Consider the following 24,065-nt stretch of genomic DNA (forward strand, 5'->3'; position numbering starts at 1 on the left):
TAGTATTATACATTTTAAAACAAACAAACAAACAAATCTAAGAAAGAGCATAAATAAGAATTATAATAATTAAGAAGCAGTGAAAATAGACAATCTACAAGCTCGCAACGTGGCGCGAAGCGGCACGTTGTGCACTTGTAGATCTGCCTTTTTCTCTTCTGGGTCTCGACCTGAAAGGTTATTGGGAACCGCTGTAATAGTGCATGTTTCGGATGCAGCCCGCTGTGAGCTTGTAGATTTAAAGTTTTCGTGCAATACATGTTGCCAATACAATCATGTTGCCATACCTTAGCCTTTTCTGAACTGACGCTACTGGTTTCCTCTGACACCAGGCTGTGTCATTCAAATGTTGTATTATATCTTGTTTTTAGGATGACATCATTGTGCTATATGAGCTGAGGGGCAAATTCATATTTGAAGTAATGACAGCGAGAACAAATATAAAAAAAAGATGTGCATCGGTTATGTCAAAATAATTATGGATTAATTTAGATAACGATCTAAAAACATGCAGTTCTGACTTCATGTTGAAGAAAACCTTTAAAATTAATATGATAAACAAATATAAAACCTTATTATAAATTGCAAATGACTATTTTAGTATTTGAAACCTAATTTTGTTTTGTGATGGTTTTGTCTTTTATATTGTTAGTTTTTTACGCAACACTGATATAGTTTTTGAAAAAATGGTAGGCATTATATGCTAAGGCTTTGCTTTCGGACTTTCGGTCCAAGTGTCTTTCTTTTTTTTTTTTCATCTTTAATGTTTTAACCTTGTAAATGCTTTAAAGGACAACTTTGTTTCAGATTCAGGGTTCAGATGTTAGATTGTAATTAAAGAATATAAAAGATGGGTGTTAAAATGTTTGTATTAACTTCTTTCTATTGTTTTAGATATTTTAATTATTTTGATTTCAGTGAATGCAACCTTTCATGGTTGGATGTGACTTGTGGGGGCTAGTAGTGTCACTGTAAATAGCAATAAAGAAATTGCTGGCTTATTGTGTCTAAAAATACATATTTAGCCACTTAGTACGCATGCCCCCATGCGTATGCATGCCCCACATTTTAGCATGATGAACATGATAAACCAATAGAACGAAGTAAATGGAAACATTTTAACACTCATCTTTTCTTTTCTCTAATTACAATCTAAAATATGAACCCTTGTTGTAAAGAAAAATAAAGTTGTCCTTTAAGACCGAAATGAAATCTATTCATTCATTCATGTATAGGTGAAGGGATGACTCACGGTCCCGGGACGTGCATGTGGATGGGGCGGTCGCAGGAGATGCAGTGGAACCTGGCCACCAGCTGTCTGCCAACAACAACAACCACAACAACAACAACGACATGTCATTTTCACCGCTATCGAACGAGCTCTGCAATCTGAATACAAAATAGTTACCTACACCTCCCGCCAGGGAAATTCGGTATTTTCAGTCAACCAGCAGCTGATTCGCTTATTGAATTATTGAATGCTTTAACCAGTGAAAAACAGCAGATATACAAGCTCACAGCGCTGCACAAGCTTGTAGATCTGCTATTTTTGGAAAAAGTCGTAAAAATGTGTGCAAATCTTTGAATGTATGTATTTTCAAAGCGAACGTTGTAACTATAATTTTGCTTCTGGGTGGTCCCTGGAACTAAATATTTTGAGATGGGGGTCCGTGGCCAAATAAATATAATTTTGGTGGTCCTTCACATAAAAAGGTTTGAGAACCACTGACATAGTAGTCTCTCAAGAACAGACCAACTGAGCTCCATTTAAGTGAAAAGGACCTTTTCTTTGACGATGGCTGGCCAGATTGCTGACATAGAAACATAGGTTTTTCAAAAAACCTTAGTAGGATTCAAAAGACACTTAGGGGCCTTTTCCACCGGCAAAGAACCGGTTCCAGAACCAGTGCCGGTTCAACTTTCTTGGAACCTTGGTTCGTTCTTGCGAACCGGCTTGCTTTTCCACCAGATTGAACCAGAGGAACCAAGGATTTTGTGATTCCCGTTCGGAACCAACTTTTACGCTTCGGAAACCAACTCTGGTTCTCGGTGGAAAAGCTCACCTGTGGTTCATCCCATAGGCGGGAGAAAGAACCAGAACCAGTTTGCCGGTGGAAAAGGCCCCTTATAGAATCGGGTCAAAATTCATTTTCACGATTTTTCAAAAATAGCAGATCTACAAGCTCGCAGCGCGGCTGTGAGCTTGTATATCTGCCATTTTTCAATAGTTAAAACATAACATAATGATACACAATAATGTGCACCCGTTCTGAATGGGTTTAAAATCCATTGTGAAAAGGCGTCTCACCTCCTGATGCCGGCGGCGTCTTGGTGCTGAGGCGTGGGCTGAGCCTGCAGGCTCTTCAGGATGCTCCTCCACCGAGCCTCCAGCTCCGTCTTCACAGAGTCCAGCTCCATGCGGTTCAGCTGCCACAACGTGAGCCAGGGACGTGCATGAGAACGTTACAGAGGCAGGGGCTGACATTTCTAAAAGGGCCTTTTGGCGAAGATATCGAAAATATATTTATATATTATTTGTTCCCTCCCTTGATGTACCTTGCTCTTTACTGTGTTCTTGTTTTTCTTGTATCTGTTTTCTTACTTCTTAACTTTGTAAATAACCTTATACTGCTGTGCTGCCTCTGGGCAACTGATTTTCCCCCCTGGGATAATAAAGGTATCTATCTATCTATCTACTCAAGCTCCAGCGCTGAGTCTGAAATCAGGCTAGAGAACAAGAGAAGAGACCCAACTTGCGTGCGTGCGTGCGTGCGTGTGCGTGTGCATGTGTGCGTGTGCGTGTGTGTGTGTGTGTGTGTGTGTGTGTGTGTGTGCAATTACTTTGTTCTCCATCTCGGAGGAGAGCCTGTGGATGACTGTGGTCCAGTCGTGCTCCTGGTCGGTCACCTTGGACAGCAGCTCATGGAACATGGTGTTGAGCTGCTCTGTCACCCTGTCAAACTGACCCTGGCTCACCTTGCTGTCCAGGGCCGCTTTCTACAGGGAGAGAGACATAGAGGGAGAGAGGGAGAGAGAGAGAGAGAGAGAGAGAGAGAGAGAGAGAGAGAGAGAGAGAGAGAGAGGGGTACAAAACCTCCATGAAGTTGGCACCCCATATGAAAACATGAATAAAAAGTGTATCATTCTTTAGTGCTGGATTTGTGCTGAATTGTGCCGTACATTTTATAATTTGTGCTGGTATCATTTCTGAGATACTTTAAGTTATATATTATGATGAGCCTTGTACCCCAATGTTTTGGCTCCAAATCTGAAAAAAGGGTCTCATTCTTTAGTGCTGGATGTGCTCTAATTTGTGCCGTTGAAATCATCAATTGTGTTTTTGAGCGGTGCAAACCGCTCCTATGAACCGCTTTTTTACCAAAATTATGATGTCACTAATGATGATGACATGAGTTAGCTAGACCAATAAAACACTTCGATTCTGTTGATTTGTCCATGATGTCATAGGCACAGAGGCACCCGATTGGTTCACCCTGATTTAGAACGCGTCTATAAGCCCCCTTTCCACTGCAAGGTGGAACCAGAACTTTCAGGAACTTGAATTTCAGGAACCTGAACCTATTTGTTTTGGTTTTGTTTCCATTGCACACGGGCCGGTTCCAGACGAGGTTCCTGGAACCTTTTTTTCAGCCCTGCTCCTGAGGTAGAACTAAACTTCTTCTGGTTCTGGGAACCTACTGTATGGGCGGGGCCAGCAGCGCTGCTGGTCTTTTTTGGGACCTACCCAGTTAGGTCTGGTTATATGTAAACATAAGCAGAACTTGGTCCCAGAACTTCACGGGTTCTTGAAAGTTCTTGGTTCTGGAAAGGGTCTAGTTCTGGGTGGGCCCTACAGTGGAAATGGGGCTAATGTGTGCACGTGCCTTGTCCTCAGGCGTTTAAAGGGTTAACTCACCATTTCCACCTCCATCTCCACATGCTCCTTGTCAGCCTTCCTCTCCCCCAGCTCCTCCATGGACTTGTACAGCTGCTGCACAATGGAGCAGGTGATTGGCCGTGACCTTTGAACTCAAGGTGCATTTAGACACATTCTGGAACATTCCGACTCTGGAAACATTCAATCTCTGGAACATTCGGTTGAAAACCTTCAAGCTATCAATAGCTGCTTTTCCACTGGCCCAACACCACACCACACCGCCCACTTGTGCCAGGTTTTCCACTACAAGGACCTGGGTAGAGTGGTGTGAAAGTGGTACTAAACATGGTACTAAAAAGTATCCAATCTAGAGTAGGTCTGAGCTAGGCCGAACAGGGCCAAACACTTCATAATGACTGATCACTCACTGACTTTTCATTTAGACCACCAGGAAATAGTTGTAATACGTGATAATAGATTCTATTGTGTTATAACCACTATTATAATCTATTATAGTGTATTATAATTATCATTGTAATACATTAATACTTTATAGTGTAATTATAATCACAGTTATAATCCATAGTGTATTATAATTTAGGATAGTTGTAATACACATTTATATTGTATTATAATCACAGTTAAAAGGGTAAATTTGTTTCTTACCGATAGGGATAATTTTGTGTAATGGAAAATGTAGATATTTTTATGTGGTGTAGTGTGGTGTGGTGTGATGTGATGTAGTGTGGTGTGGTGTGGTACTAAAGCTGCAGTCGAAAAGGGGCTAATGTGTTTTGTTTAGTTTAACACTCGCACGCACAAGCACACGCACACGCACATGCACACGCACGATTGGATACAATCTCTCAAGTCAGCACCACTGCCCTAAACACGTATGAGTTGTTGTTGTTGTTGTTAGTAGAAACACAAAAGCACCCGGGAGGAAGTGGACTAAGAGAGAGTGAGGAGCCAAACGGAGTTCCTGTCTCGAAAAAGGAGGTGGTGCACCCAAGAGGGAAAAAGCTAAGGAAAAGACAAATATCCCCCCCCCCCCTTTTTGTTACCTATGGGTGTCTCTACAAAAGCGGGTTGGTGACCAGACGAAGAGCTAGAAACGCTCATTTGGAGCAGAGTGTGCGGGTTTCTCTTCAATTCTATTTCTATTCTACGTTTCATAATCGTCATAATCGTTCCCATGTTGAAAAATGTTCATATATTAAAAAAAAGAAAAAAGAAATCAAAAATAGTGGAAATAGCAGATCTACAAGCTCACAACGCGTCGCATCGCGACGCGTTGTGAGCTTGTAGATCGGCTATTTCCACTATCAATGTTCTTTTTTAAGTGTAAAGTTGTCAAATATGTCAGTAATGTCTTTATAGAGATTATGTGTCATATCTGCCATGTGCAACTTCAAAGCCTAAAAGCCAAACAGAAATGTAATTGTCAACAACAAAAACACAATTAAATCGTCAATCGCAATTATTTGAGTGACAATTAATGGTCATGTAAAATGTCATAATGGTGACAGCCCTAGCTGTGTGTCATTGTCACCTACCTGGATGTGACTCTGCTTGTGGCCGTGCTCCTCCACCAGGCTTCTGGTTGTAGCGTGGAGCTTGTCACACTCCACCTGCAACTCGTGGATGGACCTGTGCACCGCATTCAGTGCCTCTGTACTCTGAGGTACCCACACACGCACAATTGTATTAGGATATATTTGTGTTTGTATTGCTATTCATGAGGACATCATTAGGATGGGATTACGGCGTCATCCCTATGTTCCCCAGGCAGGTTCTATGTTCCCTGGGTTCTAACCTTAGGCCGGGACCACACATTGAAGGCACATGCTTTATGCTTTACCCCCACCTGGGAGGTGGGGGGTAAGGCAGCATCCAATAAATGTCCTATAAATGGAAGTCACATGTTTTGAAGAGGCAACTTGTTCTATAGCTTAAAGCTATACTATGGAAGTTGCTCAACTACTGGTCAGTAGCGGTATTGCTTTTTTTGGCTGTTTTTCAGCGATTGGCCGGTAGTGAATGATCTGGAGACAACGTATACGGAAGGATGCAGATGACGTAATTTTGCCGCGAAATCCGGTCCCCGGCCAGGATCATAGAAAACATATTTACAGAAGGCTTTAGGGGCTGAAATTCACGGAGTGGGTCTTCTAAAACTTTAGTGATTTAATAGTTAGGACAATTTTAAGATTTGTACAGCCTTAAGGAAAGCTTAGAGCAAGCTTGCCTCTTCAAAACATGTGACTTCCATAAAGGGAATGAATTGGACACTGCTTTACCCCCCCCCCCCCGCCTCCCCCCAGGTAAAGCATCAAGCATGGGCCTTAAATGTATGGCCCCAGCCTTGGGGTTAGGCTTTACGTTTAGCGTTAGAGTTAGTTATATGCAACCCGGAGAACATAAGATATTTAGATACGCTCCCGTTATTAACATTTACCAGGGTAAAATTACCATTTGAACACTCAATTTGTCAGAGTTACAGACCCCTGTGTGGACCCTTGGCGGGCCCCGGGGGGGGCCTGTATGCAGGGGTGTCGCACCAAATTCTGGGCCCTGGGTACAAGGATTCACTGCGGGGCCCCTGTGTTTTAACTATTGAAAAATAGCAGATATACAAGCTCACAGCGCGGCACCGAGTGCCGCGCTGCGAGCTTGTAGATCTGCTATTTTTGAAAAATCATGAAAATCTTTTGAATATTTCAAATCCTTCTGAGGTTTTTTCGAAAAACCTATGTTTCTATGTCAGTGGAGCTCAAACCTTTTCATGGTGAAGGACCCCCAAAATGGTATGTATTTGGCCACAGAACCCCATCTCAAAATATTGAGTTCCAGGGACCCCCCAGAAGCAAAATTTGAGTTACAAATGTTCGCTTAAAAAATACATATATTCAAAGATTTGCACAAATTTCCACTACTTTTCAAAAATAGCTAAAGTATAAAATAATTAAGGCCCCTCCACCACCTTGGGCCCTAGTAACCTCGCCTACCAGTCTTTCTGGGGAGAAAGCCTGGTGTTCGTTCACAACAGACCGTTTGGTTTCCGCCTAAAGCGCGGAAACCACTGGAAGAAGCGGCGTCGCTTTGATTTAGTTCCCCTCGTTTGTTTCCCCAATCCCTATTAAAATGCTCGAGAAGCCTAGTGTAGTCTTGCCAGTCGCTACGAGACTAAAAGATGCACATATCGAACGTATTTTTCGAAAGCAAAACTACGCCGCATCAAGGTGTTTATTAGGTAGGCCCTAAAACTATGTCCTTGGGTGCAGGGGAATATTTTGGGTTAAAACTGAATCCGGTTGATAGTTCCGGCCAAAGTGTAGTCCGTCTAGGACTACAACATGACGTAAAGTGGTTTCCGCTCCCGACCGGATCAAACCCCGTAAAGTGAACTGATCCCAGACTAGGCCCTAGTAACTCAGTCCCACTTTCCTACCCCCTTGTGAGGCCCCTGACTGTATGTGAAGGCATTGTGTTTGTAGCAACACCCACCCGCTCCCTGTCTGCCGTCAGGCTGTGAGCCATCGCTCTCAGGTGGTTCAGCTGATCCTGCAGGTTGTCAGGCAGCTCCCGCGGTCCTGGTAAGACAGCAGGACACAAATATACCGTCGGTCGGTAAATGCATTTGTGTCTCCATCCGGGATCAATGGGGGTATTATTTTTTTCTTATTTTTTTTATTGAACTCAAGCATCCATGGGGTGAGTAATCGATTGAAAAAAAAAAATCTATCTCCACGTTTCAAATTTGTAATTTTTTTCGCAAAGCAAAGCCCTGCTTTATCATACAAGGCCGTTGCACAAAAGTAGTGAAAACAGCAGATCTACAAGCACACAACGCCTCGCACCGCGAGGCGTTGTGTGCTTGTAGATCGGCTGTTTTCACTACTTTTAATCGTTTTTAAAATGATAAATACAAAACAAACGGTTTTGGACGTACAAGGTTTCCACCCGACAACAACGAAATATAACTCATGTAATTGGCCCACTGGGCCTGTCACTTGTCACGATCTGAAATGGCAAATACTTTGAGTAGCGGCAGCTAACGAGGGCCTCTCCAACTCTTTTTTCCCGGGCTGAATCAGGGGCCCAGCACGTCCCTGCCTTGTCGCCACTCTCATCACACTGCCTCTGACTCACCCATGTTGGTGATGAGCTCGCGGAGGTGGGCCAGCTGTGCCTGGTCCACCTTGCCAGACTCCAGCGCAGTGAGCCGGGCCTCCAGGCCGCCGTGCCTCTGAGGCAGCCTGCCCACTTCTCTCAGGGCCTCCAGGGTCTCCGGGTGGCGTAGCGGGGCTCCTTCTTCCAGGGGCGTCACAAGGGGGGGGAAAAGTGGGACTGAGTTACCATAGGGCCCAAGGTGGAGGGGGCCTTGATTATTTTATACTTTAGCTATTGGAAAATAGCAGATCTACAAGCTCACAGCGCGGCACCGAGTGCCGCGCTCCGAGCTTGTAGATCTGCTATTTTTGAAAGAAACGTGTGCAAATCTTTGAATATGTGTATTTTTTCAAGCGAACATTTGTAAATCAAATTTTGCTTCTGGGGGGTCCCTGGAAGTATTTTTTTTTGTTTTTTAGATGGGGGTCTGTGGCCAAATACATATCATTTTGGGGGTCCTTCACATGAAAAGGTTTGAGCACCACTGACATAGAAACATAGGTTTTTCAAAAAACCTTTTTTCAAAAATAGCAGATCTATAGAGAGCGTGGTATAGCGTGGTTCGTGCGGGGCTATTAGGTTACCATAGTTCATTGTGTGCACTAGGACTGCAACGATTAATCGATTAATTGTAATCGAATCGATTATTGAATCAGTCGAATCGGCAAGTAATCGCCGGAATTTGTATTAATTCCGTGCAGGAATGCAGGGTCAAGAACAAAAGATATGACTTGAATAATTATTTTTAAATGACCCATTTGAAAGGAGTACTGTTACCCTTTAGCCTGACAAATGTGCAGCTATTCATTAATCATAGTATGCAGTCAGAAAAGGGTATTTTGTTTATTTAGCTGCAGCCCTAGTCTTCACATCAAGGGTTCCCAAACTGTTCAGGCCACAACCTGACCCCAGAATAATCCTATTTGAACTGGAGACCCCCTCAAAATAACTAGACTGAAATTGAAAACGTCAAAACGTACTGAAAATTAAAAAGAAATACATTATATAAAACTAGCAAATATAGTAGCTGCAAAGCTCCACTAACCTTGGTGTGGAGCTGATTGTCTTGGAGAAGTCAGCGGTGTCTCATGTATGACTGTAGGGCAGTTTGGAGGCAGTGGGCTGGTGCTGCTTGGATCACCTGACACACCGCTGTCTCCCACCGGCTCAACACTCCCTGAGCCTCCAAGTTCCTGCATGTAGGGATGGGACCATATGAACATGTCATGTCTCAATTAATGTGACAAAAGAAATTGCGATTCGCGATATTATCGCGATAATCAAAGTCCATTATCCTGGGGCGGAACATTTGCCAAAAAAATAGCTGATCTACACGCTAGATCGGATATTTTTTGGCAAGACATTTGATAGAGAGTGAAAAAAAAAGACTGTATCAAGTACGTATATTATAAGTAACTTTTACCAATTATAGTGGGCTTAAGTGGTACCACATATGCAGCTCTGCAAATAAAAGGTGAATTGATCCCAGTGCATGACGGAGGACGATATCACAATATATTAAATCTTCACGTTACGATTACCGTGAGTGTTTTTTATCACGATGAACGATAATATCGCTTGTCGTCCCATCCCTACCTGCATGCGGATTCATAATAATAGTAATACTAGTACAAGTAAAACGCCATAAGGCCGAGAAGCGACCGCCAGGTCGCCGTTACCTATCGTGTGGCACGTCGCTGATTGCAGCAGCTGGGGCACTCCTGATTGCCCACAGCTGGGGTGCTCCCGTCACAGCGTGTGTTGTGTATTAGCTTGACGGACAGACATGAGCTGTCCGTTTTCATACTAACTAACATACTACTAACTCACATAAGCAAATTAAAAGAGTTGAAAACAAAGTCAACTCGGAAAGGCAGTTCTGAACAGGTGGGTTTTCAGGGCGGTTTTGAAGATAGGGAGGGAGGGAGGGAGGGGGCGTCTGATACGTTTGGGGAGTACAACAGTGGTTCTCAACCACTTATATTGTTTTTAACGACCCCCAGTTTGATCTGCATGAGGCTGCGGACCCCCATTTGATACATGTTTGTATTTCTAGGATCTCGAAAAAATGTATCTAAACTGTAAAATCAGACCCCTTGTGCAGTGGTGTAAAGTAACTAAGTACCGTAAGTAAGTACATTTACTTTTAAGTACTTGAACTTAACTTCCCTTGTGAGTTATTTGTCCTTTACTTGAGTATTTCCAATTTCCAATACTTTTACTTCTACTAATGAGTATCATTTTGTTCTGTATATTGTCCCTTTTATTCGAGATTCAGAGAGAGTTGTTTAATAATATTGACGATTTATATCGTATATAGTTGGATATCAGTGACTCACAAATGTCCATTTGAAAAACATGTATTTAAACTGGCAAACTACTTTGAGAAGGCTTGGTACTTGAGAGAAAAAAAAAAACATTGTACAAGCAGGGGTTAAGTACAATATGTTCAGTTTTGCTTTAGTTTTTTGCCCCCTGGTATCTATCTATGTTGAATACCGGTAACAGATGTCTATAAAAAAGAAAAAGTGTACTTACGAATATTGTAACCTTGTTTGAAAAGGTGTCATATAATCCCACGAGGGATGGGCCACGAGGTGGCATGACACTTAAATAGAAATAACTAATTAATTCTACTCCACTACATCTCGGATCCAAATATTGTACTTTGTAATACCTAAAAAATATTATCTGCATCAAAAATAATCAACAAAAAATAAACACATTGGCCAAATCATATAAGAAAGAGTCAAAGTAAATCGTAAATACAGGGGACTTCAACGTTTTCAGGACAAGGACCCCTTTGCTGAGAGAGATGAAGCATGGACCCCCACAACCTTTTCATAGATTCCATATAGTTTCATTGTTTGACAGCACGATCGATCATGTATTTTGGATTCATGTCAATTTGAGTTTTCGGATATTTAACCACTTGAACCGTCAATACTTAATAAACTTGACCTTTCACTCTGTACTTAGTCTGCTCTTTTTCCCCTCTACACCAAACCTCTTTGCCAAAAATAGCCAATCTACAAGCTCACAACGCCTCGCGGCGAGGCGTTGTATTTTTGGCTAAAGTTCTCAGAATTTGGACACTAGGGTTCAAGTGGTTAATATAAAAAAGGAGGGAAAAAAGTTACTATCACTCAAAGATTTGGAGGACCCCCTGTAGTAACGCTGGCCATGGCTACACAGAGCAGGATATTTCTGAAGCTAGACATTTTTTTGTGCTGTTGGGGCTTGCAGCCACATGAAGCTGGATATTTCGGCCACGAAGCTGGATATTTTTTAAACCGGATAAATAGCCAGTGAAGACATTGAAAAATATCCGATTCACTGGATCCGTGTAGACAGGGAACCCGGATATCTCTGAAGACGTTACTGTGTGTGTGCTTGTTAGACCTAGATATCTTTGTCGTGTGGACCTAGATATTTTTCTATGTGGATATCTGAAAAACCGGGATATATGAAATCTCCAGCTCTGTGTGGACCTAGATATTTTTCTATGTGGATATCTGAAAAACCTGGATATATGAAATATCCAGCTCCGTGTAGCCATGGCCTCTGAGGACCCCCTAGGGGTCCCGGACCCCCTGTTGAAGACCTCTGTAGTAATATGTAAATGGCAGGTTGTGTCTTGCCTGTTGCAGGGTGTGATGATGGTGTGGCAGCAGCGCTGTGTGCAGGACGTCCCAGCTCACATAGTGGTCAAACTCCTCTGGCTCCGGATAGCGCTCAGCCCTCTCCCTCAGTGTTCTCTGTAGGGATAATCCAAATACCCTCAACATCCATTATCCTGGGGTGGAAATAGCAGATCTACAAGCTCTTGTGAGCTTATAGATCGGCAATTTTTTGGCAAAGAGATTTGGTAGAGCATGTAAAAAAGACTGTATCAAGTACATTATTTCCAAGTCTGTTTGACCAATTATGGAGGTTTAAAGTGGTACCGGATATGCAGCTCGGCAAATAAAAGGTGAATTGATCCCAGTGCATGATGTAGGATAGTTTCACGATAAATTTAAATCTCCACGACACGATTATCGTGAGTGTTTTGTTTTTCAGCTGATGTGCTAGAAGAAGGCACACACCTGAGACTCGCCAAATAAGCGTTTGCACGTGCGTTCTCGCCAGCTGGCCTCAGCATGGACTTATAATATATATATACACACACGCACATTAGGAACGACGCTGCGAGAGACACTCACAGGGTCACCACCCGTCCTGTTGAATACGGAATCGTTCCGTATTTGGAAAGAGGTGTGCTGTAATGAACTGATACGAGACGGGAAAAAAAATGTGTTGAGTAATTTCTGAATACACAACGTCCCACATGTGCACAGTAGAAGAGAGAAATGCTGTGTTGACTGTGCAGGCAGCATGTTTGTTCCATAGTGGTTTGTTCCGTGCGACGATCAAAGTAACAATGATTTAAGTTTGACAGGGACAAATAGTTTATGTGTGTAATGTGCACGGTTCCTCTGACGATTGGGTTGGTGTGTGTGTGTTTGTGTGAGCTGTCTTATTCGTGTCCACGCATACTCTTTGTAACTGGGAAAAATGTGGCGCATTTTGTGTTGGAGCACTAATAAAGATGGCCCAATAATGTAGTTTTATACAAACATTAAGTGTACGGTCGATCAATATGCAAGTTGAAAGCAATGTAATGCATTGGATTCCCGATAAACGACGTACTCCTTCTCGATTAGGGTGGCTGGATTTAATAAAGTGATTCTCCACCTTTTCAAGGTACCCCCGGTTTGATATGCATTTGGCCAGTGGTTCTCAATCTGTGGGGGTCTCAACCAGGGCTGCAAATTATTTTGGGGGGGTCCCCAGATGATTAACTTAAGGCCACATTCTCATAATATAATTCGGTTTAGTCGTGCGAATGGGAGGGGTGAAGTTGCTACATTCTTGCATATTTAATTGATACGTTTGCGCTCACACTGCACTTTGTCATCCGAAACAAGGAATCGTCCACGTCTGTCCATGGGACATGTATGTATCCAAGCTGCATAATAATGCCCCCTCCATCTCCCTGTGTTTATTAATTCTTCAAGTTCAACTCACAATGTAACCGCAGGACCGCCGCAAAATTGAGGCGCAGGCGTCAGCCTATTTATCTGCGGTCGACGGTCGTAAACGGGCGATCAAAAAATAAAACCAGCGGCAGCCGGAGGGACTCGCAAAATCTACCAGCAATAAACCAGACAGCAAATACTTTTAATAGCAAGATATGAATATCTACGAAGAGGAGGACATCAACGTCTCTCTCTCTCTCTCTCTCTCTCTCTCTCTCTCTCTCTCTCTCTCTCTCTCTGCCCCTCGTCTTGCCCTCCGCTGGTTCCCTCTCTGCGCTCCGCGCATGAAGCGTCTCCATTTGGACATTATTTGGCACAGAGAGCCGCGCGCGCGAGCAAGGGCGAGAGACCCACACATCGGCCTATATTATATTAGGCCTATAGCCTATATATGATATACAAGTGACTCCTGTGGCACTTTCCTTTTATCTAACTGTGAGCAACTCCTCACAAATAATACACCATGTGCGATCGAGGGAGCGGTGATCAGAAATTGAATCAATGAGGGGAGGAGGCGGCCAGAATGGTCAGAAATCTAATGAGAACGGACGGTCTGGAGGGGGATTTAACCTTTTATAAATAACTATGGATTGAACCCGCACATGGCTCTATATATTGCCTGTATTTGAGACGGATGGATTCACACCAACAGTGAAGCGTTTGCTGTAGCGAATCGAAACCACCGTTTTTTTGTGGATTTGCATTTGTTTCTTTGATTCGAAAAATAATACGGATGCATCTTCACACATGCCCAAACGTTGTGTATTTTCTGACAATACGTTAGAGGATTCGTTTTAATCGCAATAAAACGTGCCTGTGTGAATGCCGCCTGAGTGTATAGCATTGCGAGGCGTTGTCAGCATGTAGATCAGCTATTTTCACAACCGTGTTATACAATGTAATGTAATGCCTCAACTCTTGGGGGTCCCCAGTTAAAATATGATTATTTTGGGGAACGCGGCTTGAAAAGGTTGAGAACCACTGCATTAGGCCACACAGACACCCATTGCATACCAATTCTTCTTTAACCCATTTAGAACAGGTACACATTATTGTTTATCATTATTTTATGTTTTAACTATTGAAAAATAGCAGATATACAAGCTCACAGCGCGGCACCGAGTGCCGCGCTGCGAGCTTGTAGATCTGCTATTTTTGAAAAATCGTGAAAATTAGAATTTTGACCCCGATTCTATAAGTGTCTTTTGAATCCTTCTAAGACTTTTTGAAAAACCTATGTTTCTATGTCAGCAATCTGGCTATAGCCATCGTCAAAGAAAAGGTCCTTTTCACTTAAATGGAGCAGTTAGTCTGTTCTTAGAGACTACTATGTCAGTGGCTCTCAAACCTTTTCATGTGAAGGACCCCCAAAATGATATTTATTTGGCCACGGACCCCCATCTCAAAATATTTAGTTCCAGGGACCACCCGGAAGCAAAATTTGAGTTACAAACGTTCGCTTTAAAAATACATATACATTTTCACGACTTTTTCAAAAATAGCAGATCTACAAGCTCGTAGCTTGTATATCTGCTATTTTTCACTGGTTAAAGCATTCAATAGTTCTAGGCCTAACAATTCAGAGAGTTTACTGTCAGAGAGGAACTCACTGTAACAGCCTCCAGTTCCTCCACACGGTGGAAACAGTTCTCCACCTCGGTCACCCTCTGAGCCACATCACCCATGTTAATCTGTACAGAGAGAAAGTGTAGAGGAAAAATATCATCTTGAGTGTTATGCATGTACAGTACACAGACAAAACGTGGCTTTAACAAGGCAACGGAAATGGCCTTATTCGTCTTTTCCTCTGACAGGTCAATCTGCGTTTTCTCCAAAACAGAAAAAAATGTTTTTCTTCCTGCAGAGCTCATTAAACATCTTATCTCTTTCTCACAACCTTGAGACAAAGAGCCACTGTAGGCATGTATTACTTCCTTACCTATCCTCCCTCCGCAGAAATCTATCAATGCTGTTCGATACTCCCTTCCTATCATGAATGTTTGCCATACCTGGGGCAGAGTACAATAATCTGTTGCACCCTGCATCTGCATCAGATTGTCATTGTCATTTTCGTGCTCTGACCCTGTTCATGAACAGTTGGAGAATAAAACCTTCCTTGTTTGATGTTTTTAAAGGAGCTATAGTCGACTTTTTCATTTTGGCTGTTGTCAGGCTGACTTTGTTTGCCTCTTCTATTCTTGAAAGAGTAGAAGAGGGATGTAAACAGAGTCAGCCTAACAACGGCCAAAATGATTATTTTATCATTATTTTACGCTTTTTGTGGTCATTTTTGAAAAGAAACACATATGAAGCTTAATGTTTTTGTAAAATATTTTCGAAACATTATTTTTATTTTAGCATCCGTTTTAGAAGAAAAAGTTGACTATAGCCCCTTTAACTTGTTTTGAGTTTATCTATTCTTTCTAAGAAAGTGTTGTCTTGTCCTTTGTGAATTTTTCCACCACAAGAGAGAGAGAGAGAGAGACAGACATCACCATTATCATAGCATGGAACCAGATCTCTATTGTTGCGTATCCACGGTGATGTGGTGAGTGACAGCTGGAGTTGGATTAGAGTCAAGGCCTTTGATGCCACTGGCCTCTGGGTGACTCCTACAGCGGCCCCTAGTGGCCTATGAGAACAGAGGCCATAATGACTGGTGAAGAGAGACCAAACTATTGTCTCTACCTGACCTTCCTGTCCACCATTTACACTTCAGTTTCAGATCTGGAACAATGCATCTCCAGGCATTCCCAGACGACTCCTCTGTTGTGGGCCGTAGAACTGAGGACAATGATGAGGGCTGAAGACCCATCTGGGAAGGGGGAGGGCTGAAGCACCATGGATGTTGGCCGTTTGAGGTACTGCAGTTGGGGCTTCTAACACATGAACGCGCATCTAGGCTTCTTTGTATTGACTGCGCGTTCATAGCGGAAGTGCTCGTTCATGAATTGGAGCCCCAGTGCGTCCATGAACACAAACTATGATGCAAAACACATCATTTAAGCCCCACTACGTCACGTTTCAGAGGCGTTTCCAAACGCGGAAGTACGCTTCATGCGCTGGGTGTGCAACTCAATGCAAGTGGACGGGCGGGGATATCTGGTGTCCTCTCTACTTATTATAACTCCATGTGAAATATATGTTCCGGTAAGATGCCCTAAGGGCGAGAAGGGCGAGGTCGCGCTGAAACAGCAGAGACTGACACAATATGGCCATATATCCAGCAAGAGCCTCCCAGATATGGGCTTAATATTGATGACATCAGGGATCTCGTCCGGCGTGACGGACGGACATGATCTGCAGGTTTTCAAATTAAATGCGACCTACAGTCGCAATGAAAAACAGCTGGTGATAGACACCAGACGGAGAGAGAGGAGTCTGTCTACAAAAAGGGACAGAGCAGACTGTACCTCCTGAGGAGGCTCAAGTCCTATGCTATAATGTGTGTAGCAGCAAGCTATTGAAAATGTGTTTTAGTAGTCTGCTGTAGCCATCATTCTATTCCATGCAGTGGTATCAAAGGCCTGTTAGTGAGCTGAACAAGCTCAATAAGATCACGAAGAAGGCCAGTTCTGTTGTGGGTCTCCGAATGGAAGGGCTGCAGTCAGTTGCAGAGAGGAGGATTAGGGAATAGGGACGCGTGAATCAAAACAGCGTCCCGGTCCTGACAATGGAACAAGGGCGGAGCGCTTGTTTTCGGTGGAGATGACGGAGGCGCGCCGGCGTTGTATTATAAACACAATCTGATCAAGCTATATTAACAACAATCACGACATAGGCTATTTATTATAATCACTAATTCACTATGAAGTGTCTTTAATTATAATTAATAAAGTAAAAATAGTCAAATAACAAACAAGGACAAATTGTTCTGCCCACAACCTTATCAAACCAAATTGCCTAAACTACTGCAAAAATGTAGGCCTATAACTATGGTTCTTAACTTCTTGTAAGTCCCAATTATTAAGTATAATACTTGACCTTATAAATATAAAATGTTTATGATTATTTCTTGTGTTATATGCAGGGCAGGAATTTCAGGGAGGCCATGAAGGCCATGGCCGTCGTTGCCCCACAGTTTGGCCTTGTGCCCCTCCAAAAAATGGCATGAACTGAGGCCACAGTGGCTTTAATGTCCCAGCTGACTGTACCACTTTCTCCTCTGTCTCTGTCTTGTCAATATGTGGACACCAGTGTCTTTTGGTGAGTCCCCATTTTTCTTTTATTTGTGCAGGGCTGAACATGGATCAGATCGTAAATACTCATTTATTTCACTGCAGTCTACATATTACATTTAAAATCATCCTTGACCCATTTCAATGTACCAAAATTGTGTTTTATTTGATGGCCTTCCTGCCCTGGCATTTGGCATTTGTGCCCTCAAACAAAGGACAACACCAAAGGCCAAGTGGCCTTGCCCCTAAAATGATGAAATTCCAGGCCTGGTTATATGTCATGAAACATCGCATGTAGGCCTATTATATTACCTATAACCTATACACGAGTGAGCTCTCGATCGGCACCTCCGCACGGTCCAGGCGAATGCAACGGAGCGCTCCCTACCTCCGGTTCAGCCAATCACAAGCTTCCATTGTCAGAACCGGGACGCTGTTTTGATACACGCAATAGGGACAAACTAAACTCCATAACTCCATGCTGTTTAACCCCTCCCATCCACTTGAGCTGCGGCTGAGCACCTTCATCCAGAGGCTCACTCTACCGAAGGCTCACTCTTTGAAAACGGAGCGGTACAGACTATTTCATGCCAACTGCCACCAGAATGCATATATGCATAAGAACTCTCTTCCTCAATGCAAGTGTTCCTGCATGTGTCAGCCCTGGTATTGTGTGAATTATGTCCATCTGTGTGTGATGTGGTCCTGTTTGCCATGCAATTATGTCCATCTGTGTGTGATGTGGTCCTGTTTGCCATGCAATTATGTCCATCTGTGTGTGATGTGGTCCTGTTTGCCATGTAGATTACATTATTTATTAGTGTGGTTGCCCGACAGGGCAACACACTGCAGTCCTGGGGAAACTTTATTTTCACCACTAGATAAACTTTTTGAAGCGGTGAAAGCGCTTCCAAGGAGTGGCTTTGTGTGTCCCGTTCATGTCCATATATGGTCATTCCAGTCCAGAATGAACAGGTTTTCATCTGTCCCGTACATGTGTGTCCCGTTCATGTCCATATATGGTCATTCCAGTCCAGGATGAACAGGTTTTATCTGTCCCGTACATCCAGAATATGTGTGTAACGTCCGTCCCGGTCTGATGATTGGATGATTAAAAATGTCCAATGAGACCATACTTTGAGGATTGGTCAAGCTTCACATGACAATTCGGCCCTCCAGATAAAATCATTCATTCATTCAGAATTGGAAGAATGTATAGATCACAGAGTTCATAGCTCTTGAACACATAGAATAAAAGTTCACCGCTTCACTTCGAACCAAGGTTTGATTTTTTGTGAATCAGATTCCTTTGGAAATTGATGTAAATCAGACGCAATTGGAAATTGAAGGAAAAGCATTAGAGGAGTGGTGATAGCTGGAGTATTGGTTGAGCTTCACATGACAGTTAACTTGTTGCAGAATATAGTCACGTCAACCATACTTGCCATTTCCAATTGCATCTTTCTTTATTTACTAGGGTAACTTTTCCGCTGCCATTGGAGATTGTCAGACAGACAGACTTCTGTCTGACAGGGATAGGGAATCAATAGGGAATCAATGGGAGTGGGAATCAATAGGGAATCAGTGGGAGTGGGAATCAATAGGGAATCAATGGGAGTGGGAATCAATAGGGAATCAATGGGAGTGGGAATCAATAGGGAATCAATTGGTCGAGCTTCACATAACAGTTAGCTTACTGCAGAATATGGTCAGTAGTCACGTCAGCAACCACACTCGCAATTTCAAATTGCATCTTAGTTTTATCACATTATGCTGCTGTAACACCTCAATTCCCCTTCTGGGATTAATAAAGTATCTCATCTCATCTCAGTTTACTACCCACTCAATTTATTTTTGTTGCTTTATATCCCCCAATTGTACATTAAAAGCAACGTCCACACATGTGTTGTTGTGAATGACTTGTCTTGGTACTTACTGCGCCACAGCCATGAGAGGTCTCACCTTGTCCACTTGGTCCTGCAGTTGTTCAACCTCCGTCTTAAGGCTGTTTCTGAAGGCCTTGAGGTCTCGGATCTCCTTCACTAGATCCTGGATGAGGGCCATGGACTGCCAACACAAGAACAACGTTCAACTGTAAATGAAAAATTGCAGATCGGCTTCAAATTAGGCCCCCTCAGTCTGCTGTAGTCCTGGCTTTCTGCAGGACACGTAGGACAGCAGTTGTTTGAGGAGGACAAAAAGGATTGCGAAGGACAGACACCATCCCAGTATTGGAATGTTTTTGATGATGTGACATGTAAAGGCCTGGAGGTGTCTCAAAGCGTGGGGCCCCACAATGGACATAGACAAGTGTCAAGTGAAGTACACAAAGTGAATTATTTGATTATATTATTATATAATATGTCCCAAAACTATTACTTACAGCAGGGGTCTTCAACAGGGGGTCCGGGACCCCTAGGGGGTCCTCCAAATCTTCCAATCCTTTTTATATTAACAACTTGAACCTTAGTGTCCATATTCTGAGAACTGTAGCAAAAAAATAGCAGATCTACATAGCTCACATCTTGCAGATCTACATAGTTCAAATAGCAGATCTACAAGTTTGTAAATCGGCTATTTTCAGCAAAGAGGTTTGGTGTAGAGGGGAAAACGAGCAGACTAAGTACACAGTGAAAGGTCAAGTTTATTAACCCATTTAGGCCTAACCTATAGTTAGGCCTAAATCAGAATTTAGCCTACAAAAACAAATATGTTGCAACATACATGTACTGTAAGCCCCTCCCATACACTAAAATGTGTACCCGGCCTGAATGGGAGTAGGATAGAGGGCGGTGTGGGGGCCCAGGGCAGTTGGTGACGTCACAGTAGGGGTGCGTGCATGTGTGTGCATGTGTATGTGCGTGCGTGTGTGCGTGCGTGCGTGTGTGCGTGTGTGTGTGTGTGTGTGTGTGTGTGGGTGTGTGTGTGTGTGTGTGTGTGTGTGTGTGTGTGTGTGTGTGTGTGTGTGTGTGTGTGTGTGTGTGTGTGTGTTTCAAAAGTGAATAAAGGGCCCATGTTGGGGGTGTATTGTTTGGTGTTCATTCTTAAAGACAGTGGGTGTTTTATTGTTTTTCTAAAGGCTGGCTTTACCGTGACTGTAATTAGGGAATGGACAGGATGAGGTTCCCTTTGTGGGATGCGAGAAGAGATTATTTTTGAGTTGTGAAGGGGATACTGCAGATTAGTTCCACTAGGTCTAGAACAATAGGTGACAGTGCATTGAATAGATCTTTCTATCAGGGGTCGTGCCCACAGGCAGAAGGGTCATGGATCTTATTTAAAACAAAGATGGTCACAGGTTGGTGAGGTCGGGGGGCATGGGACAGTGGGTGCAGGGGTTGACCATAGCCTCACACTGTGCTAATCTCGGCCAGCTAGCGGGGTGATGATAACGAGATGGTCTTTGAGGGCTCGAGGGGGTACTATAGATTAGCTATACTATGCAGAAGAACAATAGGGTGCAATGCTGTGAATAGATTTTGTACCATTGAGATGGGGGGTGTATGCAAAACGGTTATGGATGGTATAGAATTAAAACAAAGATGGATACAGGAGCTTGTATTGGGGTGAGGATGGATGGGGAGATGTGTTATGAGGGTAATTTCTGTGGTCGGGGGTCAGCGAGAGTTGGAGGGGTCGCTCACGGCCTCATACTGGGATGATGCACCAACAACTGGCTATTGGTTATTCATTATAGCGTGGTTAGTCTGTGTGTATGTGTGTGTGTGTGTGTGTGTGTATGTGTGTATGTGTGTGTGTGTGTGTGTGTGTGTGTGTGTGTGTGTGTGTGTGTGTGTGTGTGTGTGTGTGTATGTGTGTGTGTGTGTGTGTGTGTGTGTGTGTGTGTGTGTGTGTGTGTGTGTGTGTGTGTGTGTGTCTGTGTATGTGTGTGTGTGTGTGTGTGTGTGTGTGTGTGTGTGTGTGTGTGTCTGTGTGTGTGTGTATGTTTTACTTTTACCATTAAATAGATTCACCAAAAACGTTTTCTATATTTAAAATGTGAGCGTATCAATAATATTATTATTCCTGCAGGGGAGACCGTGGGGCTGGTGGGGGCAATCTACACCAAGCAACACATATAATTGGTTGCCGGTATACAATACCAGCGAATCATGGGTGGGGATGGGAGGGGTCACCACTAGTTAAATAGTGGCGGGATAGTCCTGTAACCGGTCTCCTAAGATCTCAAGCTGGTCTACACTTTTTGCGGCTTCTTCATCTAGAGCAATCATGGCAAATCCAGATGGTGAGTGGAATCTGATACGATATTCTCTGGTAATACGAACGTGAATATGTGTACTATATGGCAGATGCATGTGTGATGTATATACACTATGGTAACTATACTTTTCCATGGCTAGGTAGATCTTCAAAGCAGACGGTATCCCCGGTGAACGTGACGTCGCGAAAGAGGGGGAATAGTCCAATTGTACAACACAGAGGGAAGAAACGTAGACTATGTAAGTATGATATCAATCCCATAACCTGATATTTTCCATGCAAATTTACAAGCTGCAGATCAGCCGTTTTGCACACTATTCAAACGCATGTAGATCGGCTGTTTTCTAAAATGTTTTTCTTTTTTATTGTTTTTATTGAAAGTTGTATGATACGATACTATTACCAATGTGTAACAGTAATCTATCAAGATCTATTAGTATTTCAAATCATTGTTTTTCTATCTGTACAGCTACCCCGTGGAAGTCGGAGAGTGCCCACAGGCCCAGGGTTGTGACGGCGGACCCAGACATATCCACACAGCTCACCAGTGAACCTAGCGGTAAGTGCCCCATTCGATAACGTGATATCTACTAGGTATTTTACAACTGTGGATATCATTCGAATTGGATAGAGTTGAGATTATAGATCGCGGTATTTTCTAAAATGTTTTTCTTTTTTTCTTTTTTTGTGTTTTTGTATTGAAGTTGTGAGATGTGACACTATTTCGAATGTGTAAGACTAGTGTATCATGTCGTAGTAGTATTATTAAAACAATGCTTTCTATTGCTACAGATACCCCGCGGGAGCCAGAGATTGACATCACTGTCGAGAACACGGTCGTAGAACCCGTCATTTCCGGAGGGGGCGATGGTGAAATAGCCGGTAAGTGTCATCTCACCCATCACAGGATATCTTCCGTGTATTTACAAGATGAACATCAATAGGATTGGACAGGGTTATGGGTTATAGATCATCTATTTTCTGGGGTCGTTTTTAAATATTTTCAATGTTTGTATTGAACTTGTGAATTGTAACGCTAATACCAATGTGTGTCTGTATTCTAACGTAGGCTATCAGTGTATTAAAGCATACTTTCTATTGTTATAGGGTCGTCGTCGTCGGTACCAGTGTATCCGGACCCTGCGAGTCTCCTCAATATCCGGCAAGCTGTGGCATCACTCGACAGCGAAGCAGCGCAGAAGCGTGAAGACGATCTGTTCTACTTTGACGCGGCGGAACTATTCGAGGCGATTGTGCCGGGGTGTTCTACAACTGTGAGTGCTACTATTCATAGTACTGGTTTAGAAATTGCCGCTCTCCCCCGGGATGATGAGATCGTGCAGGGGTCTTCTACAATTGTGTCTGGTAGTAGCAGTGATAGCACTAGTAATCGTAGTACTGGTTTAGAAAATGCAGCTCTCACTTCTGATGTTATTATCCCTCGGGCTGGGGAGATTGTGAATTTACGTGATTTTATGCGCACCGAAATACATGGTGCGGTGGCCAAAGGTATCAAGTCTATGACGGCTACGGTCAGGAAACACACAAACATAATTGTGCAAACATTAAACAACAAAGTGAGACAGTTGACAGCTGCAGGGACGGACCATGTCACCCAAATAGATCAGAGGATTGGCCGCAGATTAAACGCCCAGACACGTTCTATACACATTGGCATCGAGAACGCATCTTCTGTGATTCAAGACGAGATACAGAAGGCCGACCTGAATGTCGACAGGAAAGTTAGTGCTATAGCCAGTATACACACAAAGAGTATCCTTTCGGGGATCCTCCAGGCTAAATCAATCCTTCGCAGAGATATGATAAAAACTATCACGGTTGCGAGAGCTAGCCTCGAAAACGCAAAGAGTACAAATATACTGCTCGATAAAATGGCTCGTACTCTCCGTGAAAAAATCAGGCCCTCCAACCAAAAGAAGGGCTCTGTGTCTATACTGTAACATATCAAATGGTTGGAAGAGGTTGACCGATACACATTTTTGTTATTTTAACTTTTTTTTTTTTTTCTTTTTTCTCTATTACTAGTCTATGAGATCATAACCATATCGTTAAGGATCATATGAATTCTGGGGGGATACCATATACTGTACAATATAAGTATTCACTAAATTGTGTTGGAAATAATCTATATACATCTTAAAATGGCGGGGGTCCATCGGGGTAGTGACGATGACGATCATAATATGGATGCTATCATGGCTAGTCAGCAGATAGAGACCACTGGTATATCTATGTTACGGGTCCCACATGGAGGGGTTATCGAGGATCGTATTTATGATGCTTTCATGAATACCCAACAGATAGATAACAGTAACATACCTACGACCGAGGATCGTTCTGGGGAGGCCGTGGACGACCGCGATATTGACGCTATCATGAATACTTATCAGGTAGAAAACAATAATATGTCTATGGAGTGGATGGCGCCCGGGGGTGTTGACGATGATTCTAATATTGATGCTATCATGGATACTTGCATGGCTGAATGCAATGATATAGCTGGTTTCTTAACCG

At 43.1% G+C, this 24,065-nt stretch overlaps 1 protein-coding gene across 1 annotated transcript in view; it reads right to left on the minus strand.

The window, feature by feature from the left end:
• The window catches only part of LOC308283075 (uncharacterized protein), a gene marked incomplete at its 5' end in the record, with an annotated part of 64,027 nt that overhangs the window by 10,780 nt on the left and 29,182 nt on the right, over positions 1–24,065 (minus strand). Inside the window, 11 exons of the mRNA XM_080723465.1 lie at positions 1,253–1,318; positions 2,309–2,427; positions 2,842–2,997; positions 3,917–3,991; positions 5,434–5,556; positions 7,385–7,470; positions 8,030–8,191; positions 9,096–9,243; positions 11,692–11,808; positions 14,742–14,822; positions 19,272–19,376. Coding sequence (XP_080579591.1) covers positions 1,253–1,318; positions 2,309–2,427; positions 2,842–2,997; positions 3,917–3,991; positions 5,434–5,556; positions 7,385–7,470; positions 8,030–8,191; positions 9,096–9,243; positions 11,692–11,808; positions 14,742–14,822; positions 19,272–19,376 — 1,238 coding nt within the window. The remainder of the gene's footprint in view (positions 1–1,252; positions 1,319–2,308; positions 2,428–2,841; positions 2,998–3,916; positions 3,992–5,433; positions 5,557–7,384; positions 7,471–8,029; positions 8,192–9,095; positions 9,244–11,691; positions 11,809–14,741; positions 14,823–19,271; positions 19,377–24,065) is intronic.

Source organism: Nannobrachium achirus (assembly GCF_963921795.1).
Source record: "Nannobrachium achirus genome assembly, chromosome: 4".
Lineage (NCBI taxonomy): Eukaryota > Metazoa > Chordata > Actinopteri > Myctophiformes > Myctophidae > Nannobrachium > Nannobrachium achirus.